This window comes from Scylla paramamosain, chromosome 40 (assembly GCF_035594125.1).
Source record: "Scylla paramamosain isolate STU-SP2022 chromosome 40, ASM3559412v1, whole genome shotgun sequence".
NCBI classification, from domain to species: Eukaryota; Metazoa; Arthropoda; class Malacostraca; order Decapoda; family Portunidae; genus Scylla; species Scylla paramamosain.
In genome coordinates this window covers 102,501-126,795 of record NC_087190.1, presented here as the reverse complement: position 1 = coordinate 126,795, position 24,295 = coordinate 102,501, and the positions used below count along the sequence as shown (strand labels likewise).

Here is a 24,295-nt window from a genome sequence, read left to right as displayed (position 1 = left end):
GTTCAAAAATTAAAAATATTATTGCATAAAAATAATGCACTTTTTTTCTCTTTCCACAAGTTACCTCCAACAGATTATTAAAGGTAGGTGGAAAATTTATTTAGAGCATGATGAACCCAGCCGTTAGCAGGAAGGCGGCACAACAACGTCAGCGGCGCACCTACAGAGTGAGAAGAGATATTTTCGCTGAGTACGACGATGCTGAGTTACTGAAAAGATTCAGATTGGACCGTGCTGGTATTGTTGCAGTGACTGATATAGTGAGAGACAAGCTGCAAAGTAAAACTGAAAGAAATAGAGCCTTGACCCCTGAGATGGTGGCCATCACATTACGATATTTAGCCACAGGAAAAATGCAACAGTGCAGTTGTGATGATTTTGGAACAACGCAGCCCACTATCAGCCGTGCAATATCACAGACAATTGATGCACTGGCTGACCCAGAAGTAATCTGCCAGTTCGGGGCTTTCCCTCACACCCAGCGTGAAGTGCAGCAAAAACAGGCAGAGTTCATGCAAGTAACTCAGTTTCCCGGTGTTGTGGGAGTGATTGATGGCACTCATATAAGAATTGTGTCTCCTCATGTCGATGAACATGTATATGTGAACAGGAAACGCTATCACAGCATAAATGTGCAAGTAGTATTTGATGCTCACTATAAGATTCTTGACATTGTGGCAAGGTGGCCTGGCTCAGTCAACGATGCAAGAATACTAGATAAGTCAGCACTCAAACTGATGTTTGAGGAACAACATGTACCTGCAGGATGCTACCTTCCCGGGGACAGTGGCTATCCCTGTAAGCAGTGGCTCCTCACTCCTTACCTTCGCCCTCAAACTGTTGCACAAGCTAATTATAACAGGTGGGTTTATTTGTAAATAGTGTTCTGTTAGGTTTAGATATGCTTTGAACGAATCTAGTAGCTTTCTCCCCAGGGCCGCCCTCCCGCGTGTGCCCGCAGCCCCTACAAGAACCGGTCCCTGCCCCCCTTTGGGCACGCTCTCCTCCCAAGGCTAAGTCCCCGGGGCGTGGCCGCCCAAACTAACCCCCCTCCTCCCAACAGTTCCAGTACCTTACGATGCAGCCGAGGGGACTGACGCCACCACCACCACTGCCACCACCGCCACAACAAGGGTTATTCGAGTGGGGAACATGCTTCAGGTGTTGCCCCAAGATGCCTCAGCCCCGCAGCCCCACTTCCCCATGATAGTGCAGGCAGGGAATGTCATACAGGTGAGAGAGAGAGAGAGAGAGAGAGAGAGAGAGAGAGAGAGAGAGAGAGAGAGAGAGAGAGAAAGTTTTTTACATACAGAAAGGAGAGACAGAGATAGAAAATCAATCTTACTACTACTACTACTACTTCTGAGCACCTCCTTCCTCTCAGGTTGTTCCAGCTGACAACACGCAGGTATTAGGGGCAGAAGTCGTTGGAGTTGGTCGGGTCATGCAAGTGGTCGGAGTCCCAGGCTTTCCCCCGACCCCAGCCCCAGACCCCTGCCCCAGCCACCCCTCTCCCTGTGACCCCTGCCCAGTCATCCCTCACCCCCTCCTGCCCCCATGCGGTGCTGCCAGCGGGGGTGATGGGAGGTGGAGGTGGGCCACACACACCTGGGTTAGCTGTGGCTTGGCTTATCTCCCTCCTCAGCAGGTGAGAGAGAGAGAGAGTGTATATACATCTGTTGTTATTGTATTTATTTGTCTATATTTTCCTTACAGAGTGATTGATTGATTAAATGATATATATTGGTGTTAATATATACAGACAGACTGGTATATAGACATTCTGATATGTGATGGCCAGTCCATGGAGCACAAGGTCTTTGTGGACTAATGAATATTTTACACTAAGGTTTAAGACCAGTGTTTTATTCAGCTATCATGAAAAAAAAAAGAAAAAGACAGTACATAATTATTTAGTAAGTAATTCATAACTTTAACCCAATCAAATTATAGATACATGCAAAAAAGAATTATATCAATAACAAAAGTAAATAATAATAATAATAATAATAATAACTATTACAAATTACAAACAATTACATATGTTTATAATAGTAGAGCTGATTACAATTTGAAAACTAATAAATACAATGAATAATTACTTGTTAAGTGTTGTTTTATCAGTAATTTAAAGGAATGTAATGGTTTGTTTTTAACTGTGTCCGAGAGCCGGGTCCAGTGCTTGGTTCCTCGTGAGACGACACTCTGTTGGGCACGGGAGGTTCAGCAGAAGGGTGTCCTCAAGTTACCTGTCTGTCTTAACTGAATATCATGAGCCCGTGTCTCTTGTGTTTGTATTAAGAGCTTTGTATACAAACGCCAAGGTCTGGAATACAGTAATGTCTCCAGTTTCTAGGAGTTTAAGATCCACTGCTATGTTCGGACTTGTTACTGTTTGTCTTATTCCAAATTAGCTTTTTTGGGGCAAGAAATAATTTATGAGTGTAGGTTGCACTAGGAGAAAGAGAGAGAGAGAGAGAGAGAGAGAGAGAGAGAGAGAGAGAGAGAGAGAGAGAGAGAGAGAGAGAGAGAGAGAGAGAGAGAGAGAGAGAGAGAGAGAGAGAGAGAGAGAGAGAATGTTTGATATTATTATTATTATTATTATTATTATTATTATTATTATTATTATTATTATTATTATTATTATTATTATTATTATTATTATTACTGCTACATATTTCTCTCTCTCTCTCTCTCTCTCTCTCTCTCTCTCTCTCTCTCTCTCTCTCTCTCTCTCTCTCTCTCTCTCTCTCTCTCTCTCTCTCTCTCTCTCTCTCTCTCTCTCTTACAATAATAGTTTTACCCTTCTCTCTCATCCTCTCTCCCACTTCCACTCACTCACTCTCTCCCTCCTTTTGCAGCAAATCCCGAGGATCAACGAGGACATGGTGGACCCAGAGATTGCAGCAGCAGCAAGAGAGAGAGAGAGAAGCAAGAGAGGAGGGAGAGGAAGGAGAGGAGGAGGAGAGAGAGGGAGGCCAGGAGGGAGGCACGTCAGAGAGAGAGGGAGAGGAAGAGGTTGATTCTGTTACAACAACAACTGCAACAACAACAACAGTTAGTCAGTGAGGAGGGGGAGGGGCCGTCCTCTGATGCTGAGGATGAGGTATTGTTCAGGGTAAGTAGTAGTAGTAATGCATCATTTTTAAACTTTCCGAGATAATCTTATTTCAACAGGTAGAGATGAAAAAGTCCTCTAACTGACAAAAAAAAAACATTATCTATTTATTTTGTTATGTAGGCCAGCCAGCCGTGGGGGGGGACAAAACTTCAATAAAAGAGACTCTCTGAGGTGTGGCTCCCCAAAATAGAATTGCAAATGGTAGCCAGAATTTACATGAATACTGGAGGGTGCTGTCAGGCCAAACCAGCTCCCCATCTGTGCCTATGCAGTGTCTGGCCAGCCACTAGTGTGTTTTGGGGGCTCAGACCAGCAGATTCCCACTGTTTATTCACTGTTTGTGTTGATGCAGTGTCTGGCCAGCCACTTGTGTGTTTTGGGGGCTCAGACCAGCAGATTCCCAGTGTTTATTCACTGTTTGTGTTGATGCAGTGTCTGGCCAGCCACTTGTGTGTTTTGGGGGCTCAGACCAGCAGATTCCCAGTGTTTATTCACTGTTTGTGTTGATTTAGTGTTTGGCCAGCCACTTGTGTGTTTTGGGGGCTCAGACCAGCAGATTCCCACTGTTTATTCACTGTTTGTGTTGATCTAGTGTTTGGCCAGCCACTTGTGTGTATGTAGGGGACTCAGACCAGCAGATTCCCACTGTTTATCCACTGTTTGTGTTGATGCAGTGTTTGGCCAGCCACTTGTGTGTTTTGGGGGCTCAGACCAGCAGATTCCTACTATTTATCCACTGTTTGTGTTGATCTAGTGTTTGGCCAGCCACTTGTGTCTATGTAGGGGATTCAGACCAGCAGATTCCCACTGTTTATCCACTGTTTGTGTTGATCTAGTGTTTGGCCAGCCAGTTGTGTGTTTTGGGGGCTCAGACCAGCAGATTCCCACTGTTTATTCACTGTTTGTGTTGATCTAGTGTTTGGCCAGCCACTTGTGTGTTTTGGGGGCTCAGACCAGCAGATTCTCACTGTTTATTCACTGTTTGTGTTGATCTAGTGTTTGGCCAGCCACTTGTGTGTATGTAGGGGACTCAGACCAGCAGATTCCCACTGTTTATCCATTGTTTGTGTTGATGCAGTGTTTAGCCAGCCACTTGTGTGTATGTAGGGGACTCAGACCAGCAGATTCCCACTGTTTATCCACTGTTTGTGTTGATGCAGTGTTTGGCCAGCCACTTGTGTGTATGTAGGGGACTCAGACCAGCAGATTCCCACTGTTTATTCACTGTTTGTGTTGATGCAGTATTTGGCCAGCCACTTGTGTGTATGTAGCGGACTCAGACCAGCAGATTCCCACTGTTTATCCACTGTTTGTGTTGATGCAGTGTTTGGCCAGCCACTTGTGTGTTTTGGGGGCTCAGACCAGCAGATTCCTACTATTTATCCACTGTTTGTGTTGATCTAGTGTTTGGCCAGCCACTTGTGTTTATGTAGGGGACTCAGACCAGCAGATTCCCACTGTTTATCCACTGTTTGTGTTGATCTAGTGTTTGGCCAGCCATTTGTGTGTTTTGGGGGCTCAGACCAGCAGATTCCCACTGTTTATTCACTGTTTGTGTTGATCTAGTGTTTGGCCAGCCACTAGTGTGTTTTGGGGGCTCAGACCAGCAGATTCTCACTGTTTATTCACTGTTTGTGTTGATCTAGTGTTTGGCCAGCCACTTGTGTGTATGTAGGGGACTCAGACCAGCAGATTCCCACTGTTTATTCACTGTTTGTGTTGATGCAGTATTTGGCCAGCCACTTGTGTGTATGTAGCGGACTCAGACCAGCAGATTCCCACTGTTTATCCACTGTTTGTGTTGATGCAGTGTTTGGCCAGCTACTTGTGTGTTTTGGGGGCTCAGACCAGCAGATTCCTACTATTTATCCACTGTTTGTGTTGATCTAGTGTTTGGCCAGCCACTTGTGTTTATGTAGGGGACTCAGACCAGCAGATTCCCACTGTTTATCCACTGTTTGTGTTGATCTAGTGTTTGGCCAGCCACTTGTGTGTATGTAGGGGACTCAGACCAGCAGATTCCCACTGTTTATTCACTGTTTGTGTTGATCTAGTGTTTGGCCAGCCACTAGTGTGTTTTGGGGCTCAGACCAGCAGATTCTCACTGTTTATTCACTGTTTGTGTTGATCTAGTGTTTGGCCAGCCACTTGTGTGTATGTAGGGGACTCAGACCAGCAGATTCCCACTGTTTATTCACTGTTTGTGTTGATGCAGTATTTGGCCAGCCACTTGTGTGTATGTAGCGGACTCAGACCAGCAGATTCCCACTGTTTATCCACTGTTTGTGTTGATGCAGTGTTTGGCCAGCCACTTGTGTGTTTTGGGGGCTCAGACCAGCAGATTCCTACTATTTATCCACTGTTTGTGTTGATCTAGTGTTTGGCCAGCCACTTGTGTTTATGTAGGGGACTCAGACCAGCAGATTCCCACTGTTTATCCACTGTTTGTGTTGATCTAGTGTTTGGCCAGCCACTTGTGTGTATGTAGGGGACTCAGACCAGCAGATTCCCACTGTTTATTCACTGTTTGTGTTGATCTAGTGTTTGGCCAGCCACTTGTGTGTATGTAGGGGACTCAGACCAGCAGATTCCCACTGTTTATCCATTGTTTGTGTTGATGCAGTGTTTGGCCAGCCACTTGTGTGTATGTAGGGGACTCAGACCAGCAGATTCCCACTGTTTATCCACTGTTTGTGTTGATGCAGTGTTTGGCCAGCCACTTGTGTGTATGTAGGGGACTCAGACCAGCAGATTCCCACTGTTTATTCACTGTTTGTGTTGATGCAGTGTTTGGCCAGCCACTTGTGTGTATGTAGGGGACTCAGACCAGCAGATTCCCACTGTTTATCCACTGTTTGTGTTGATGCAGTGTTTGGCCAACCACTTGTGTGTTTTGGGGGCTCAGACCAGCAGATTCCTACTATTTATCCACTGTTTGTGTTGATCTAGTGTTTGGCCAGCCACTTGTGTTTATGTAGGGGACTCAGACCAGCAGATTCCCACTGTTTATCCACTGTTTGTGTTGATCTAGTGTTTGGCCAGCCACTTGTGTGTTTTGGGGGCTCAGACCAGCAGATTCCCACTGTTTATTCACTGTTTGTGTTGATCTAGTGTTTGGCCAGCCACTAGTGTGTTTTGGGGGCTCAGATCAGCAGATTCTCACTGTTTATTCACTGTTTGTGTTGATGCAGTGTTTGGCCAGCCACTTGTGTGTATGTAGGGGACTCAGACCAGCAGATTCCCACTGTTTATCCATTGTTTGTGTTGATGCAGTGTTTGGCCAGCCACTTGTGTGTATGTAGGGGACTGAGACAAGTTTATTTAATGTTCAGTGACCCGTTTGCAGGCACAGGGGTGTTGACGAGCTGGGTGTGCAGGAGACAGACAATTACAAAGGTTTACAGTTCAAATGGTACATGTATCTTCAAAATACAGATAATAAGTAGATAAATATTGAAATTAATATAGAGTACCATTCTTTATTTAACACTTAACCAAACTTAACCAACATACACACACACGCTAACTCAGACAGTTCCCTAACTACCTTACCATCCCGCAGGAGGCCATGTCGGAGGTGCCGGTGGTGGGGTCGCCAGTTCCGGAGTACGAGGTGGAGGAGGAAAAGGAAGAGGAGGACGAGGAGGAGGCACGGATAAGGAAGAAGAAAAGATTATTAGCTGTAGCCCTCCCTCCAGCTGATAAGGGGATAAGCCATAGTAAGCCACAGCTTACTATGTTCAACAGGTGCGTGTGTGTGTGTGTGTGTGTGTGTGTGTGTGTGTGTGTGTGTGTGTGTGTGTGTGTGTGTGTGTGTGTGTGTGTGTTTTGTGTGGTCATTTCACTATCTATCTATCTGTTTAGTTTGTCTCCATCTGTCTGTCTTTCTGTCATTGGTCTGTCTGTCTGTCTGTGTATTGCAATGATTTTTCAGTTATGTATTTTATTTTTTATTCTTGTGTACTTGTGTCTGTCTGTATGTATGTATGTATCAGTCAGTGAGTCAGTCAGTCAGTCACTCAGTTAGTCAGTTAGTCAGTCATTCAGTCAGTCAGTTAGTCAGTCATTCAGTCAGTTAGTGAGTTAGTCAGTTAGTCAGTCTGTCAGTCACTCACACAGTGTTAATCCTCCTCCTCCTCCTCCTCCTCCTCCTCCTCCTCCTCCTCCTCCTCCTCCTCCTCCTCCTCGTCCACCTCCTCCTCCTCCTCCTCCTCCTCCTCCTCCTCCTCCTCCTCCTCCTCCTCCTCCTCCTCCTCCTCCTCCTCCTCCTCCTCCTGTTCCCCACCACCCCTGCCGAGAGGTGAGTGTATGTACGTGTGTGTGTGTGTGTGTGTAGTAATAATAGTAATGCTATGTACATATATAAATACTGTTAATATTATTGATAAAAAATATTGATGATGATGATGATGATGATTCAGTGGTGATTATGAAAATGTGCATTACAATATAGGGTAGATATTATTGTTATTACCTGTGTGTGTGTGTGTGTGTGTGTGTGTGTGTGTGTGTGTGTGTGTGTGTGTGTGTGTGTGTGTGTGTGTGTGTATGTATGTGTGTGTGTGAGGAATAATTGAATAATTGAATAATTGATGCTCTCTCCTTTGCTATTCATTATATACATGGACAGATGCCTGAAGGAAGTGTGTGTAAGGGAGGATAAAGAGATCATGCTGGCCTATGCAGACGATGTCGCTGTCGTGACAGGAAGCCAACAAGATCTTCAAGAGGCCATGACAAGATGGAATGATGTTTTAAATAGGGAAGGAATGAGAATGAACAAACAAAAAACTTATTTACTAGTGGACAAGCAACAAGTGATGGTGTGGCTCTGAGCCACTGTAGTAGGGATGTTATGGTTTAAGTGTAGGAAGTTGCAAATGCTCACCTAACAATTGCACCTTAGTAGAAAAACACAAACAGGAAGTTTATGCAAGTTTTGATCCTTATATAAAATGTTGTATTGCATCAAACCTCCATACATTACTGTCTCTATCCAGTATGAGACCGGTGTTCAGGAAGCACAAGCATGTGCTGAATAACAAGAAGCCGGCATTGGTGAAGGTGACAACATTTCATCTATTTATACATACTTTTTATTATTAAAGCTTATCTTATAATTATTTCTGAAGAGATTGACTAATTTTTGTAGTATTTATGACTTAGAACTATGATAAAGCTATGAATTGATATAATTCCTGATTTGTTTTATCTTTTCATTATCCTTCCTTTGTTAATTGAGCATTTTATATTACTTAGCTTAAAAATGCAAGAACGGTTCAGAAGTATCCAACCTTGGGCTAAGGGCCAAAATTATGGTATCATTCAAAATGTCCTTCAAAGAAAGCCCTCTGTAATCCAACACACTTAGCCCATTAATCCTTCCATTTCTCATCAATTTGTTCAACATTCATATTTTTCCCTTATAGGGTTGAACAATTTTCATGGGTTCAGAGCAAAAGGCTTCCTCATTCCTCCCCAAGGTATTCTCGGATGGTAAGCAGGTTTGACTCTGGAGCAAACCTGACCAAGGGCTACTGCCCAAGGCTACAGAGGTTCCTCTCCCTGAGGCTGAATGCACCATGTGAGATGGTTCTGTTATGTGGATGAATGTCATGGTGGATAGCAGTGCCACCACATTCCTACAATCATCCATCACTCCACTGCTCAAATGCTTCTGCAACCAATGATAGGTATGCTGCCACATTCTGCATGGTCTCCTTGGCTCTCAGATAAGGATACTGTCAACAGGTTTGGGATTGCCAAAAAATCATAAGGAGCTATGTCTGAAAAGTCCAGAGAGAGAGAGAGAGAGAAAGAATGAGCAAGAGAAAGAGTAGGATGAAGCAAAGGAAGAGTCAAGATGGAGGAAGAGAGAGTAGGACAAGAAAAAACAACAAATAAATCCCCTACACGTCTTGTCTCCATTCACACAAGCCATGAAAAGCTTGTCCATCCCTGAGTGCTCAGAAGCAGTGTTCCACTGATGATGTGGAAACTTGAGACACCCAATCATTTAATGGGCTTTAGTAGGTTTTGTCACCAGTCTTCTGTGTGTCACTGACTACATTTTGAAATTTTTATCTGTTCTATTTAATTTTGTGTGTATGTACACAATGTTTATGGTCAATAAACTATTTATAAAACTATTTATCTGTGTGAGTAAGATAAAAGCAGTTATTGTTATTATTATTATTATTATTATTATTATTATTATTATTATTATTATTATTATTACACATTTTCCTCCTTGTATTTAAATATTATTATTATTATTATTATTATTATTATTATTATTATCATGAATTGTTCTTGTTTATAAATAAAATACTGTAACTGATTATTATTTTTTTTATCATTCATTTAGACTCTCTCTCTCTCTCTCTCTCTCTCTCTCTCTCTCTCTCTCTCTCTCTCTCTCTCTCTCTCTCTCTCTCTCTCTCTCTCTCTCTCTCTCATAAAATGACTGGTGAGGAACTCTAATAATTAAAGTGCTAAAAAATCCATTAAACTACGAGAAATAAGACAAATAATTAATGACACACCTAATAACACAAACAAGGAGTAATAAACAAAACTTAAGCCAGAAAACACGAAAAGATAAAACTATCATATAAAGAAATACGAAGTTAAAAAAAAAATCATGAATATCAAATAAATAACTCACATATAATCAATAAACACGTAAGGAACAGTAAATAAACAATTAAGCCATTCATTGCAAGGGCCACAGTCAGAAAGTGAAAAAAAAAAAAAATGCTTAGTTAAATACCGAGGCTAAATAAAACAAGGAATTAGACAAATGACAAATAATTAATAAATACATAAGGAATAATGAATAAACAAAAATTAAGCCAGGAAGACTATTATAATTATTGCAAGGAGACGATATGTATGTATGTATGTATTGTATGTAATTCGAGGTTAAAATGGCTCAAATCTGACCCAACAGCAGGCCATAAGTGAAGGTGTTCCTCAAGGCAGGGAGGGGGGGGGGGAGCAATGAATAGGGGAGGGGCTATAAACTATTGGGGGGGTATTAATTAATGACGCATCCAGTTTAGCGTGTGTGTATATTTCGCGTTGTGATAATTTAAAGGTTTTCTCGCGTTTTTATCTTTATTTATTGATTGATTTTATTTATTTATTTTATTTTTTTGGCAGGTGTTATATTTGTTGAGTGTTTTAAGTAACTGTGGCTCATTGCATCAAAACTCCATTCATTACCTTCGTGGGAAGGTTCAATTTGGCAAGGTTTTATTTCGCATTTTGGGTTTTGTAGTAAATTATGCATTTTCTCATATTTTTCTTTGCTGGTATTGTCCCTTCCACGCCATATATGACTGGAAAGTTGGGGGCGCCTTCCCCCCCCCCCCCACCCTCCACTGCTACGTTTTTTTTTCTTAATCAGTCAGTCAACCAATCAATCAATCCCTTCATGAATCATACCCATTTCCAGGTGTCACCCCCACCCATACATCTCTCATTCTGTCATGTATGAACAAGTGCTAAGGGCAAGCTGAACAAGTACAAAGGGCAAGCCAGCTGTCTCTTTTAATATTCTTGCCTGAAATAACATTACAAATGAGGGTCTATTAATCATCCATTAAATAATCCATTTTTATTGCTTTCTCATTCTTCTTCCTCTGTGTATTGTTAAATTGGATGGTTATATCATTGTCCCTTCCTGTGTTTTAGTGTGCCATTACCTGTCCTCTCTTCCAGCTGATATTTAGTTTGTACTAAAATAGACTGGCATAACTTTACAATTTATACACAAATAACAACATAAACCAATAATGCATTGATATTATGCATGATAGGAGTGGACATTTCCACTCTACATCATTAATGAATGCATGATGAGACGCACACTATTACAAAGCTAATGAGTTCAATAAAAAACACTCAATAACAATTTCAATAACTTTATTAAAAATAGCAATCTTTATAAATCATGAAACTAGAAAACTTTAAGAACCTGGGGCTATAACATCAAATGCACAATAATGCAAACACTTTTTACACACACACTCTTTAATGATATTTCCTAATATACAGTATAATTCCAAACAGAGAGAGAGAGAGAGAGAGAGAGAGAGAGAGAGAGAGAGTGATGAACTACCTGGGGTCATAAATGTAAAGTACAGGTATCAGTCAGGCAAAGCATAGTGCTTGCCTGTCTCATATGGAATGTAAAAACATGGCTTCATATCATTCCAGACCTGGGATTATGGCCAAAAGTTACCAAGCAGTGCTGAGCAAAATCCAGTAGAGTAATATTCAGTATCATTGAATTACTGACAAAGTAAAGATCATTATGTGCAATGATACTCACTACCTAGGAGCATTTCAGGTTACTACCAAGAATCTGACCATGCTGGCAGGGATGGTTAGGCTACAACACATTACATACTTCTCCATTCAAATCAGTCAGCTGATTAAATGGTGAGTTAAACCATTTTGATCATCTAAATCATATTAAGGCATTGGATGAGACCTGGACAGCTTGGGTCAACACCATACATAGGTACTCCACTACTCTGTGGGAGGCACTTGATTGTGGCAAGAGTCATCACAATACCAAACACCATCCTTGACAAAGCACAGCATGGCCCACTCATCCACAGGAACCCAGCCATCTCTAAGGAGCAAATCAATGCTGCCCAGTGTCACTCCTCATCACTTTTAGGGAATAAGAAGTAGATCCCACCCCAGCACCATCTTTACATAGAATATAATACAGAGGACAAAGAAGGAATACAAACAGGGCACATGGTATGGTATGGAACACCAACCCTCACTTTTGGAAAACCCCAGCCACTCAGTAGGAGACCAGCCAGTCACCATGGCTATCACCTGGGGATTCTTAGGAACAGGTGTTAGGTATAGAATGAGAGATAAAGAAAACTCCCAATACATTTCAAGTCTATACGCAAGTCTCCATAGATAGACAAAAAAGTGTTCATGAATTAAACACAATATTGTAAGTTTTAAATGTTATGTGGTACCTTAGATAGATGGACAGGTCACTTGAGAAGAGAAAATAAGAAATGTCTTAGGAAGAGTATTTTGTCATATGTATGAATATATATGACTGTATGACATAGATGACTGGTGAAGTAGATTTTGTCCCTTATCAGAGTGGTTGTGTAGCTGAAACAAATTAATGATTATCAAAACAGAGACACATTTGAGCTGATTGGTGAATTACAGTTTCAGAGTGGATACAGCATACACTGGGATGATAAAAACTACTGCAGTCATAAAGTAGATGAAAAAATACTGTGGGGAGGAATGTAAAGCAGTAACATATGCAACAAAAGAAAGAAAGAAAGAAAGAAAGAAAGAAAGAAAGAAAGAAAGAAAGAGAGAGAGAGAGAGAGAGAGAGAGAGAGAGAGAGAGAGAGAGAGAGAGAGAGAGAGAGAGAGAGAGAGAGAGAGAGAGAGAGAGAGAGAGAGAGAGAGAGAGAGAGAGAGAGAGAATGATGTGACATGACATCTTTAAGTACAAATGAGTATATAGTAACCATACACTGATACTTGTCCCCTTATACAGTGATAAGTTTACCCAAACACAATGGACACGGATGGAACTTTTGGAGGCTAAAGTGCTCCAGGTGACTGGTGGACTCCATTTCATTGCGGAGGTCCAGGATTCTCTGCACAGTTGGGCTTTTGGTGTCAGTGGAAGTGGTGGCAGTGTGGCAGCAGTAACAGTTTTGGTCTTCCTATGGGCAAGTTCTGTAGGATTCATATTCTCCCCTCCTCATGAGGGACATCAGTGTGAAGGGTCAACAGAGCATCAATTCCCTCCTCAGGCAAAGAATGATGGATGCAATTTTCTGTTTCTTGTTGTTGCTCCACCTTTTCAGAGTGCTTGAGGCGCTCGTCAGCCACCTTTCCACTGGTGGTGGGTGTCTCAGACTCACTGGTTCCTGTTCCACATCAAGAGTGTTAGCAGATGCCACTTGTATTTCATCTACTTAGTACATTACATCATTACATAAATAACTGGTGTTATCTGATATTAAAGTGCTAATGAGCAACATGCCACAGAAATCTGTTTATTTCAAGAAAATTATGAAGATAATAATAATGTTTCGTTGCACTTCATAAGATGGCTCAGTTTTTACTACTCACCAACACTGCTAAAGATAGCAACTGGACTCTTAAGGACGCTGCTTATCTTCTCGAGCTGCTGAAGGTCATGATCTGCTTCCTTTTCCTGCACCAGCTTTGATATCAAATCCTGCAGGAAACAACTGTGTTAATTCACATTTTGAATAAATCTAATAGATGAAATTTCACTTACAACACCTTATGTGTCTCTGGTGACTCATGGAGGACAGATACATCACCTGAGAGTAAATGGTCAGTGAAGAAGTTGACCCTTGATCCTGGCTAATCACATTAAGTACATTAAACACTCCTGTTAACTAATAAATGAGGGATAGATTTCTCTGGAAGGTTACATTACACTACTTCCCTGGCATTTGAAAACATTTTGCTCTACATGAACTCATATGGAAGCTTTACTGCAACATTAAATCTCAGCTAGATGCCAGATGGTGTAGCCTCCATCACAGAGCAAGGTAATGATATGAAGGCTTAGTACTTTGGTCAACACCTGAATAAGAACCGTTTGAGATGCAGCAGAGATCACTAACCTGCCAGCAATTGAATAAGAAGTGTGTGAGATGCAGCAGAGATCACTAACCTGCCAGCAATTGAATAAGAAGTGTGTGAGATGCAGCAGAAATCACTAATCTGCCATGACATGAATAAGAAGTGTGTGAGATGCAAAAGAGAGCACTAACCTGCAGAGTGGTTTTGCTTCATTTCCTCTCATTCATGATGGAGGCTGGCAAGGTCTAACTCGCGTTCTCGAGCTTGTTGCTTCATCACTCCTCGCTGCAACTGGTAGATGGTGATGTAGTCACCTGAAGAAGGATAAAATTCTTCATTAAAAGACCAAGGAAATGGCATACAGTAAACAGTAAACACTTCCTCCACTTCACTTTTACAGATGATTCAAATGAGCAAAAAACATGCATACACCGATGGACTCTGTCTCCTCATGCACTACAGCATGCTTAAGCTGCTACTTCCTGTCACTTAGCTCAGCCACCTCCTTCATGCTGCAAGTTAACCTGCTCTCCAGGACCCTGTGAGCCTCCTGCAGTTGTTGCAGCTTCTGTTAAAGCTCAGTTCCTCCCAATCCTGTTGTTTCTCCTGATAAAACAATAAGTTTGTTTCTCTCAACTTTTCTTAATACAGCCTCAATAAACAAATCCAATAACAATGCTTTTATTTTGTTATTAATTCAAAAAATTGAGCAACAGTGAGGAAAAATTATTTGCTTTATTATTAGAGAATATAAACTTTCTTACCTTTTGGTTCAGTTATGACATCTTCAGACAACTTTTCATGAGCAAGAGATTCTCCCAGCAGTTTGTTATACTTATCCCTCTCACAGTCTAGCTGAACCTGAAGACTGCTGCACTCACTCTCCAACCTGCTAACCTCAGATGTCAGTGTAGCCACTTGACCCAGCAATTTCCCCTTGGTATCTGTACCTGGAGGTGAAAAATTGATGCAACAGAGGGCCAGACAAGAATGACCAATGGAAGTAATTAGACGTAATGTAAGAAGTGGGTATAAGACTAAGGGAAATAGAAGGGCAATGGAGAGAGGGTTAGATGCACCAGAAATGTCTGTGGAGCCAGGAAAAATTTTAACTTGTAACAGAGATAACTAAGAGCAACTGTGAATGAATAAATGTGATGTAGCCTCGACCCATGACTGGGAAAATGCAAAAGCAGCACCTCAGACACCAGGACCATGATGACTGGCAGCTCCCAAAATTAGCTGCTGGCTTTTGTACTCCTAGTCACCACAGGAGGCTCATCCACAGCTAATCCTATCAGCTGATCATCTTGGGTGAAGTAATTGTTTATCAGTCTGGCTGTTGAGTCCTGATGCAGAGATGTGTGTGTGTGTGTGTGTGTGTGTGTGTGTGTGTGTGTGTGTGTGTGTGTGTGTGTGTGTGTGTGTGTGTGTGTGTGTGTGTGTGCACTTTGGAAAGCCTCCCTCCAAGGAGAATGTCAGTTTGATATACAAATATATATTCATGTGGATGGTAGCTCACATTTAGCTTCTGAGTTCTCACATGAAGACATGCCATCCTTGTCTTTTTCCTCTGAGGGAGTGACTTTATACTCTGTGATAAGTGCATGCAGCTCACTATTCTGTCTTGTGACGTTTTTTATTTCTATCTGTGAAAGACACAAGAAGGCAGTAAGTTAACTTGTTTAACATGCCACATCATTTTATATATATTATGCCAAGTTTAAACAGGAAAGCCTCACCAGAAGCATCAACTAAAGACCAAAGTGATTAACAAATCTTTCACTTTACCACCCTTAATGACAAAAGCTGATGATGTCCATATCCTGCATTTTTACACCTTCATGATTCCATTAGATTACATTAGATTACATTAGAACAGTATGTGACCAATGACGTCTCCATTCTACATTGCCATGACAAGAATACAGGGCTTTACTGAACATAAACCAAGGACGCCTCCATTCTACATTGCCATGACAAGAATACGGGGCTTTACTGAACATAAACCAAGGACGCCTCCATTCTACATTGCCATGACAAGAATACAGGGCTTTACTGAACATAAACCAATGACGCCTCCATTCTACATTGCCATGACAAGAATACAGGGCTTTACTGAACATAGACCAAGGATTCCCTCCTCCTCTCTCTAAGGGTTAGGGTTCTCTCAACAGTTACAGCATGGTGTGAGAGATGCAGTGCTGTCAAGGCTTTACTATTTACAGGAAGCAACACACCAATAAATAAATGTTACTTTGGAAATGAAACTGAATAATCAAAGGCTTTATATCTCATGAACTTCCCTTCTTTAATAAACTGTCTTCAAGCTGACAGACTCCAGTAGTATTGCATCTTAGGAATATTCTACAGCTGATTTCATAATAACTGCTCTCTAAAACTGACTACATGCCTCCTTCCCTGCCTCCTACAGACTCTACTCAACAATTGTTGTTATTCTGTTCATGCTGGTGTGACAGTTAACCAGTATATTAATTCCTTAGTTATGTACACTCTAGAATGGTGGTTCATTTTATCTACCAGTGATTTGAATTCCCAGCTTCTAAGTATTACATTATTATTTGTTGATTGGTACCATTTGTATGCAATCAGAGAAAGATTTCAATATAAAAACATATCCATGTTACTGTTACCTTTCAGAATGTAAACCAAAATGAAAGCTATGTAAATTCTTACTTTAGATTATGTTGTCATTTCATTGAATGATGTAATTTCTTGGTTCTTGTGCTTCTTCAAATGCAGTCCCTTGTCTGGTTTCTCTGTCAATTCTAATGTCTTATTGCTCTGTGGAAAAACAAAGTGCAAATGTTTAGGATGAACTGATTCAATAATATTGCTTTCACAATTTCAATATTGTTCACAATTTCTGCAGGAAGTTTACTCCATATATTTACTATACGATTAAAGAAAAAATGTTTGGCCTTGTGGGATTTAAAACGTTTGGGTATAATCTTGAATCTATTATTTCTTGTTAGGTAGAATGAAGGAGGAGGAGGAGGAGGAGGAGGAGGAGGAGGAGGAGGAGGAGGAGGAGGAGGAGGAGGAGGAGGAGGAGGAGGAGGAGGAGGAGGAGGAGGGAGAAACAAAGATAGGAGGGAAGGAAGAAAGGAAGAAAAGGGAAGAAAAGGGAATAAGAGAGAGAGAGAGAGAGAGAGAGAGAGAGAGAGAGAGAGAGAGAGAGAGAGAGAGAGAGAGAGAGAGAGAGAGAGAGAGAGAGAGAGAGAGAGAGAGAGAGAGAGAGAGAGAGAGAGAGAGAGAGAGAGAGAGAGAGAGAGAGAGAGGAGTTGGTAAGGAAAATTATTACAATGGTCCAAGGTGAAGAACAGGGACTGGAATGAGAAGTGGAAGAAGCATATAGAATTTGAAAATATAGTGAAGGAGGTAAAAGACCATTAAAAGTGAGAATGAGATCCCAAGTTACAGTAAAGGAGATCCTAGTGAGAACTGGGAAGCTGGCTGAAAATTCAGAATACAAGAATATTTGGGTAAAAAAGAGATATGAACTTGGAAGAAAGGGAAAAAGAGAAGGATCTGAGGAATGAAGCCAAGCAAAAAAAACGAGAGAAGTACAGAGACCGAGAAGCAGAAATTTTATTGGAGGGTACTAGATATGAAACTAAGGAAATGGTATATTCAGGAAAGGGAACAAGAAATGAAAGAACCACAACAGCAGACAGACAAATTGCATGTGGTGGGAGAAGTAGTATATTAAGAGTAATAAATACAAAACAAACTTCATGTAAACAAATAAAATTTTCAGAAAACTTGTCACACAAAACCTTATTAACAACTCACCTTCTCCTTCTGCAGCATTTCCTTCCTTCTTATCTTTCTCCTTTCCTTCTCCATCTTCCTCCTCCTCCTCCTCCTCCTCTCCTTCCTCTTTCTTTCCACCTTCCTCCTCCTCTTGTGACTCTTAACTCTCTTCCTCCTCGTCCTCCTCTTCCCCTGTGCTTCCCTCCTCTGAAAGAAAAGACTTGTTTAAAAAGCAAGCAAATATAGTAGTAATAGTAAAAAAAAGTCAATGAAATGAAAGTTTATACACATATGAAATTAGTGAAAATTTGACACCAAACATTCTCTATCTGTAACATTACATCAGAATGACGAGAACACAAGATATGAAAAGTGAAAGGGAATGATGTATATAACAAAGAAAAACATTGTATAATGACATATGACAGGAAAATAATCTTGTATACTTGTCCCTTAAATACTTGCTTCCTTGTATATTAACTCCCAAAATGCTCATTCCTTGTACTCTCATTTTCAAAACACCTCTTCCTTATATATTGTCACTCAAACACTCCTTTCTTGTACACTTATTCCTAAATCACTCCTGTCTTCCTGTATTCTCATTCTCCAAACACTCGTGCCTCTGCACACCCAGTTCCTCAAAACATTTCTTCATTGTTTACTCATCCCGCAAACACAGCAACTTTCTTGTATACTCAGCTCTCAAAAGATGCATTTTTAAACATCCATAACTCCTTTTATTTTCATTCCCCAAACACTCCCGGCTGTGCACACTCCAGCACGTTAACACAATAACCAAGCAATACACACGACTACTGGCACCATCCAGATCTGGCCCCAGCACCCCTGCCTCCTTGCGTGCCAGCTCCAGCAATGCACGGCCACAGCGGCAGTACGCGTCACCACACTCGGGCGCCTGCTCCCCACACAGCTCCACCAGGGACTCTGTTGCCTCCTGGAGTGGTAAGGAGTGTCAGTTAAACCTGGTGTTTACTTTCACTATGATATGAAACAATTAACAACACAGAAAACAACACAACTAGGTAACATGCAACACATACCACACCTAAGCAACAGACACACCTCGAAGGCAGCGACAGCAGATTTGAAGTCCCCCACCAGGAGGTGTCGCTTGCCCCTAGAGAAACGGTCGAACGCTGCTGCACTTGCCGCACGTCCAAGGGGAGCAAGCAAACAGGCCATCATCAAACAAGTCTCGACTTTAACCATTCGTAATTTACACCATCATATATTGTGGAGTAACTTCATGTTTAGTATATCTTAACATGGAACATTATTAAGAATGTGTACATGCTTGTATTATTTGATAAATTATGTGGTCAGCTACACTTTCCACTCACACTCTCATCCATCACCAAAATTAAACTAACCCCCTATTACTTTCCTCCCACCCTCAGAATTATTAAACTAACCTCCAGTCACATTCTTCTGACACCCTCATCCCTCACTAAAAATTAATACCAACTGGCAAAATTACCAAACTAACCTCTAAATATCATCCTCCCACCATCTAGTCTCTCACTAAAATTAATCTCACCAAGCACGATTATCAAGCTAATATCCAATCACTTTCCTCTGACCCTCAAAATCCTTTCCAGCTGGTAGAATTATTAACCTATACTCCAGTCACTTCCACCCTCTCATCCCTCATTAAAATTAATCCCAGCCTTCAAAATTATTGAACTAACCTCCAGTCAAAGAAATATCACTGGTTTTGTGGGGGATATTGTCACTGCACTAAGGGATGCACACAATTTCTCGTAAGTTTTCACATTTTGCGTTCAACTGTACCGGTCTAAGTGGAGGAGTGAAAAAGTGACACCTAATGAATAGTTGCCACAAAACTTATTCTCATTACTTTTTGTTCCTTGTCATTTTTCTTTCAGGCTTTTTTCATCATCACAGCAGCTTGAAATTTTGAAAATACATGCTATTTGAGGAGGTAGCTGTACATGTGAAAAAAAAGAAGGGAAACAAACATCCATACTTGTGACTGATATGAAAAATAAACTATACATATAAATGTATATTTCACTTTTCTTTCTAGCAATTAAAAAATGTACATACGACAGTATTTCTTTCTTTTCCTCAATAAATACGACAACAGTATTTTTCCTTCCCTTCAGTACACCCAGCCTTTCCCTTAGTACATATCACAGTACTTTTCCTTTTTGCTCAGTGCATATGAGAATAATTTTCCTTTTCCTCCATGCATATGACACTACTTGCCCTTTTCCTTTTCTTTCCCTAAATAGAGAAGACAAGACAGAAATTTTCTTTCCCTCAATACACAACACTATTTTTTCTCCCACTCTCTCTCTTGTACAGAGTCAGTTTCAATGTACTGGAAGGTTATGCCTACGGGAAACTGAAGGACAACTCAAGCAACGAGTGGACGGGCACGGTAGGAGCTCTGCAGTCAGGGGAAGCTGACCTCACTGTCTCTGAATTGTCCATCACTGAGGAGAGGTTGAAAGTTGTTACCTACACCCAGCCTATCTATATCATCAGGTGAGAGATACAGGTGATGATCAAATAATATTTTAAAGATGTTGAACAAAGTGCTCCCTTAACAGATTAATTGGATCAGCAAAATGTTCAGAATATGAAATGTCAAATAATTAGATTGATCTATCTATATGCCAGGCTGGCAGTCCTATACAGGGTGGCCCAGACACTACACTATACACTCACATACAACATTGACACTGTTAATCCACGGGTAATCTACTGGGTTGGCTACAGTGTGTCCCTCATTGTGTACACATCATACTCTGCCACACTGGTCTCACATCTTGCTGTGGAGCAGCCTGCATCTCTGCCATTCAGCAACCTGCGGGACCTGTCTAGGCAGTCAGGCTGGGATGCTGGATGCAACAACAATGACCTCTTCCAAGTGACAGCCTCGGTGGGTCCTTGGCTTCTTGCTGTGTGAACTGATATACCATCCAGTAGTAGCAGTAGTAGTAGTAGCAGTAGCAGTAGTAGTAGCAGTAGTAGTAGTAGTAGTAGTAGTAGCAGTAGTAGTAGTTTTAATTTCTCAAACAACAGTCCCATTGCTTTAATTTCCTGCCTATCTAAAGTTTTTAATCTACCCTTAATAGGAATATTCTTAAACATCTATTACTTCACAGCCTACTTGTATCTGATCGCCAGTATTAGGGTCCATCAAGGCTGCTCCACTGGTCATCTGGCTTTCCTTACTGAGTCTTGGTCATCATACTCTTTTAGAGATTTTGGTGAAACTTTTGCTGTTGCCTTGGATATATGAAAAGCTTCTGATAGTCTGGCACAAAGCTTGCATTTCCAAACTACCCTCCTACAGGTTCTTTCCTTCTCTGTGTAACTTCATCTCAAGTTTCCTTTCTGACCATTCTATTGCTGCTGTGGTAGACGGTCACTGTTCTTCTCCTAAATCTGTTAACAGTGGTGTTCCTCAGGATTCTATCGTCATTCACTCTCTTCCTATATTCATCAATGATCTTCTAAACCAAACTTGTTGTCCTATCCAATCCTACACTGATTATACTAACCAGCATTTTTCCAGGTCTTTTCATGGACATCCAACCTTTCGGGAGGCAAACAGTTCACACAGGGAAGCCACAGAATACCTCACTTGTAATCTCTCTCTAAAATTTCTGACTGGGGCAGAGCAAACCTGGTATTGTTCAATGCCTCAAAAACTCAATTCCTCCATCTATCAACTCAACACAACCTTCCAGACAACAAGTATCCCCTCTTCTACACTGAACCTCCTCAGTCTGGAAACTGGAAATTTCATATCTCATCTCTAGCTAAAACAGCTTCTATGAAGTTAGGTATTCTGAGATGTCTGCCAGTTTTTCTCACCCCCCCCTCAGCTGCTGACTCTGTACAAGGGCCTTATCCATCCATGTATGACAAATCCATGTATGAAGAGTTTTAAAGAAAGGACTTACTTATTACTGGTTACACTTGCAATAACACAATATCACGTCCAACACCTCACGGTCACTTGATGCAAGTCACTCATTACCCGACCAACTCATCTCAGCTTCAAGACAACTCAATCTGGAAATAACAGATAAAGGAAATAGGTTGGGCTTTTAATCTTCAAGGGACACATTAAAAATTCTATGTCAAACCAATAGTAGTGAAGAATTCAGTCCCAGATTAATAGAGAAATGCAAGAGTCAACAGTGAAATGTAAACAGCAGGTAATTGGTGTCATTGTGCCTGCCATTCAGTGGAAGGAGAGGTAAATAAGTTGTCAATGTCCCTCCTACATAAAAAATACATAGAGTACATTTATGCACACTACTGCCTATTAATTTATTCTCCCTCAGCAACACTGGATTATATTTAACACCTGCTCACTAACTACTGTCTGTGAAGTAAATCACTGAAACTAGAAACATCACTTATCATCTCTCTCTCTCTCTCTCTCTCTCTCTCTCTCTCTCTCTCTCTCTCTCTCTCTCTCTCTCTCTCTCTCTCTCTCTCTCTCTCTCTCTCTCTCTCTCTCTCTCTCTCTCTCTCTCTCTCTCTCTCTCTCTCTCTCTCTCTCTCAGAAGTACTTATAGAACACTGTAAATACTAGTAACACCTTGAATTGTTTTGCTTTGATCAATTGTTACGTGATACTGGCTCCACTATTTCAGCTTTTACTGTGTTTTCACTCTTGACACTGTGGGAGCAAAGATTGTCTTCCTTACGATATAGTACACAGTCAATGCCACACACAGCAACACTGTTCTTCTGTTCCTCCAAGCTTTGAGTTTCCTCACTACAGTATCCTTTAGAATAAGCCCCACAAGGATCTTCCTCACCTCTGTCAGCTTGCAGTCTCTCAAAAAAAAGGGCCTCAGTCAAGATTCTCCTCCAGGCCAGGCCACATGCTGCTTCTGTCTCCAAGAACACACCTACTCATTTCACTGATATAAGCAACCTTTTCAAAGTCCCTCAGAGCCTCTTCCATTTCTAACAATAAGCAATATTTAATTGGTTCCTAAACACACACACACACACACACACACACACACACACACACACACACACACACACACACACACACACACACCACCTGCAAGAATTTGTCTTACCCTTAGCCAGTACTCATCTTATACATATAAACAGCAGATAGCACACCTAGAGTGGTCACCACTTCCTGTGAGTGGCAGTGCACAGCTGTTTTCAGTATGAGTGGAAGGTCCACTGTCACATAGTCTTGTGACAGGCTGGGCTGGACACTTGGTGAGCAGTTCTGGAACCTTCAGGGAGGTTTACTGCCAACCTGCACACTGAAAGGAAATGCAGTTTGAGTAAATGTACATATTATTATATAGAGACAAAAACAGTAGTGAGTTATCTAAGGAACTTATGACAGAGATACAGAAGAATTACAAAGATATTACATGGTCCAAGCCTTCAATTCAAAGTAAGTGCTTCAGATCTACACAAACAATTGAGACAGCTTCTAAAATCTACATAAACAATTCATGCAGCTTCTAATTCCATCAGTGAGCGTCATCAACCATTGGTCCCAGGTTAGCTCACAGTCATCCCCAAGTGACGCACACACCTGGCTCACTCAACCCCACATGCTTCATCGCTCTGTCTATCTCACTTGTCCACACCTGGCTCACTCAACCCCACAATTTCCACATTTTTTCCACACCTTCTCCACACTATTTCCACACTTTTCTACACAATTTCCACACATGGCTCACTCAATCCCACAATTTCCACACTTTTCCACACCTGGCTCACTCCATCCCAGAATTTCCACACTTGGCTCACTCAGTCCCATGTGCTTGATCACTCTGTCTATCTCACTTGTCCACTTAGTTACATAACATTGTAAGCCCTCTCCATTTCTGACAATCCTACTTCCATCACTCTCAACAAGGCTTCACTCAACCCCTCAAAAGCCCAACAACTAGTTTCCAAGCCATTCTTTATTACCATCCTAACACACTTGTTCCCCCAACTGCTACTCCTAATATTCCACACAAACACCTTACTAGTCTCTCATCATCCATTTGCTCTAATCTAGACCCTGCCGAGGTACCCTGCACGAACACCCTCCAAAGCCACCAGCTCCGCCATCATGCCTTCCTTCGCCATCCATCCGACTCTTGCTCCTGCCCTCCACCTCCTGTTGCTGCCACGTCTGGAGTGCGTCAGCCAGCGTCGTGTAGCAGGTGGAATGGCGTCACTGCTGGGCCGTGGTGTCTGGGTGGGGCACAGCGGGAGGCAGGGGATAGGGTAGTCTGGAATGATTTGTTGGTGTTATGGTTGTAGTTGTTTTGTAGAAAGTATAGTTTAATTAGTTTCTTAGTAAATATAATAAAAATATAATAAAAAAATATATAATAAAAATAAAAAGAAGACGACGTAGCAGATCAAAGAAAAGGTGGAAAGATCACATTGGAGAGGACATGAGTGAGAGAGGATTGAGTGGAGAGAAGGTTGGGGACAGAGCCTTGGGGAGAAGACTAGTAAGGAAAAGTGACCCCATATGAATATGGGAGCAGCTGCAGAAGAAGAAAAAGAAGTAAATCTAATAAAATGAAATAGGATAAAAATTAAATACATTGTTAAGAATAGCATATCTCTCTCTCTCTCTCTCTCTCTCTCTCTCTCTCTCTCTCTCTCTCTCTCTCTCTCACCATGACTATTTTCCAGCCAGCCAGCTAGCCATTCAACCAACCAGCCAATCAATCAGTCACTCAGTTAGTCAGTCAGTCAGTCAGTCAGTCAGTCAGT

General features: G+C 41.5%; 1 protein-coding gene and 1 long non-coding RNA gene across 24 annotated transcripts in view; one reads left to right on the top strand and one right to left on the bottom strand.

The window, feature by feature from the left end:
- The first annotated feature begins 148 nt into the window (after positions 1 to 148).
- LOC135092660 (uncharacterized) lies at positions 149 to 9,461 on the top strand. The gene is made up of 6 exons (XR_010262972.1): positions 149 to 862; positions 1,064 to 1,233; positions 1,385 to 1,648; positions 2,862 to 3,118; positions 6,684 to 6,868; positions 7,752 to 9,461. It is a non-coding gene; the product is annotated as an uncharacterized LOC135092660 (long non-coding RNA).
- A 1,572-nt stretch (positions 9,462 to 11,033) lies between these two features.
- LOC135092656 (nuclear autoantigenic sperm protein-like) overlaps positions 11,034 to 24,295 on the bottom strand; it is a 19,806-nt gene continuing 6,544 nt past the window's right edge. The window contains exons 2-13 of one of the 23 annotated variants that reach the window (XR_010262964.1): positions 22,676 to 23,799; positions 21,487 to 21,598; positions 20,341 to 20,484; positions 18,589 to 18,692; positions 18,338 to 18,482; positions 17,567 to 17,734; positions 16,448 to 16,555; positions 15,273 to 15,399; positions 14,515 to 14,700; positions 13,942 to 14,356; positions 13,265 to 13,373; positions 11,034 to 13,059 (exon numbers count right to left, since the gene is read on the bottom strand). Coding sequence is in view for 6 of the 23 variants with exons in the window: in XM_063991256.1 (XP_063847326.1) it covers positions 18,186 to 18,482; positions 18,611 to 18,757 (444 nt within the window). In the remaining 17 variants the exon portion in view is untranslated. The other 22 variants (XR_010262967.1, XR_010262957.1, XR_010262956.1 and 19 more) reach the window with 22 other exon arrangements.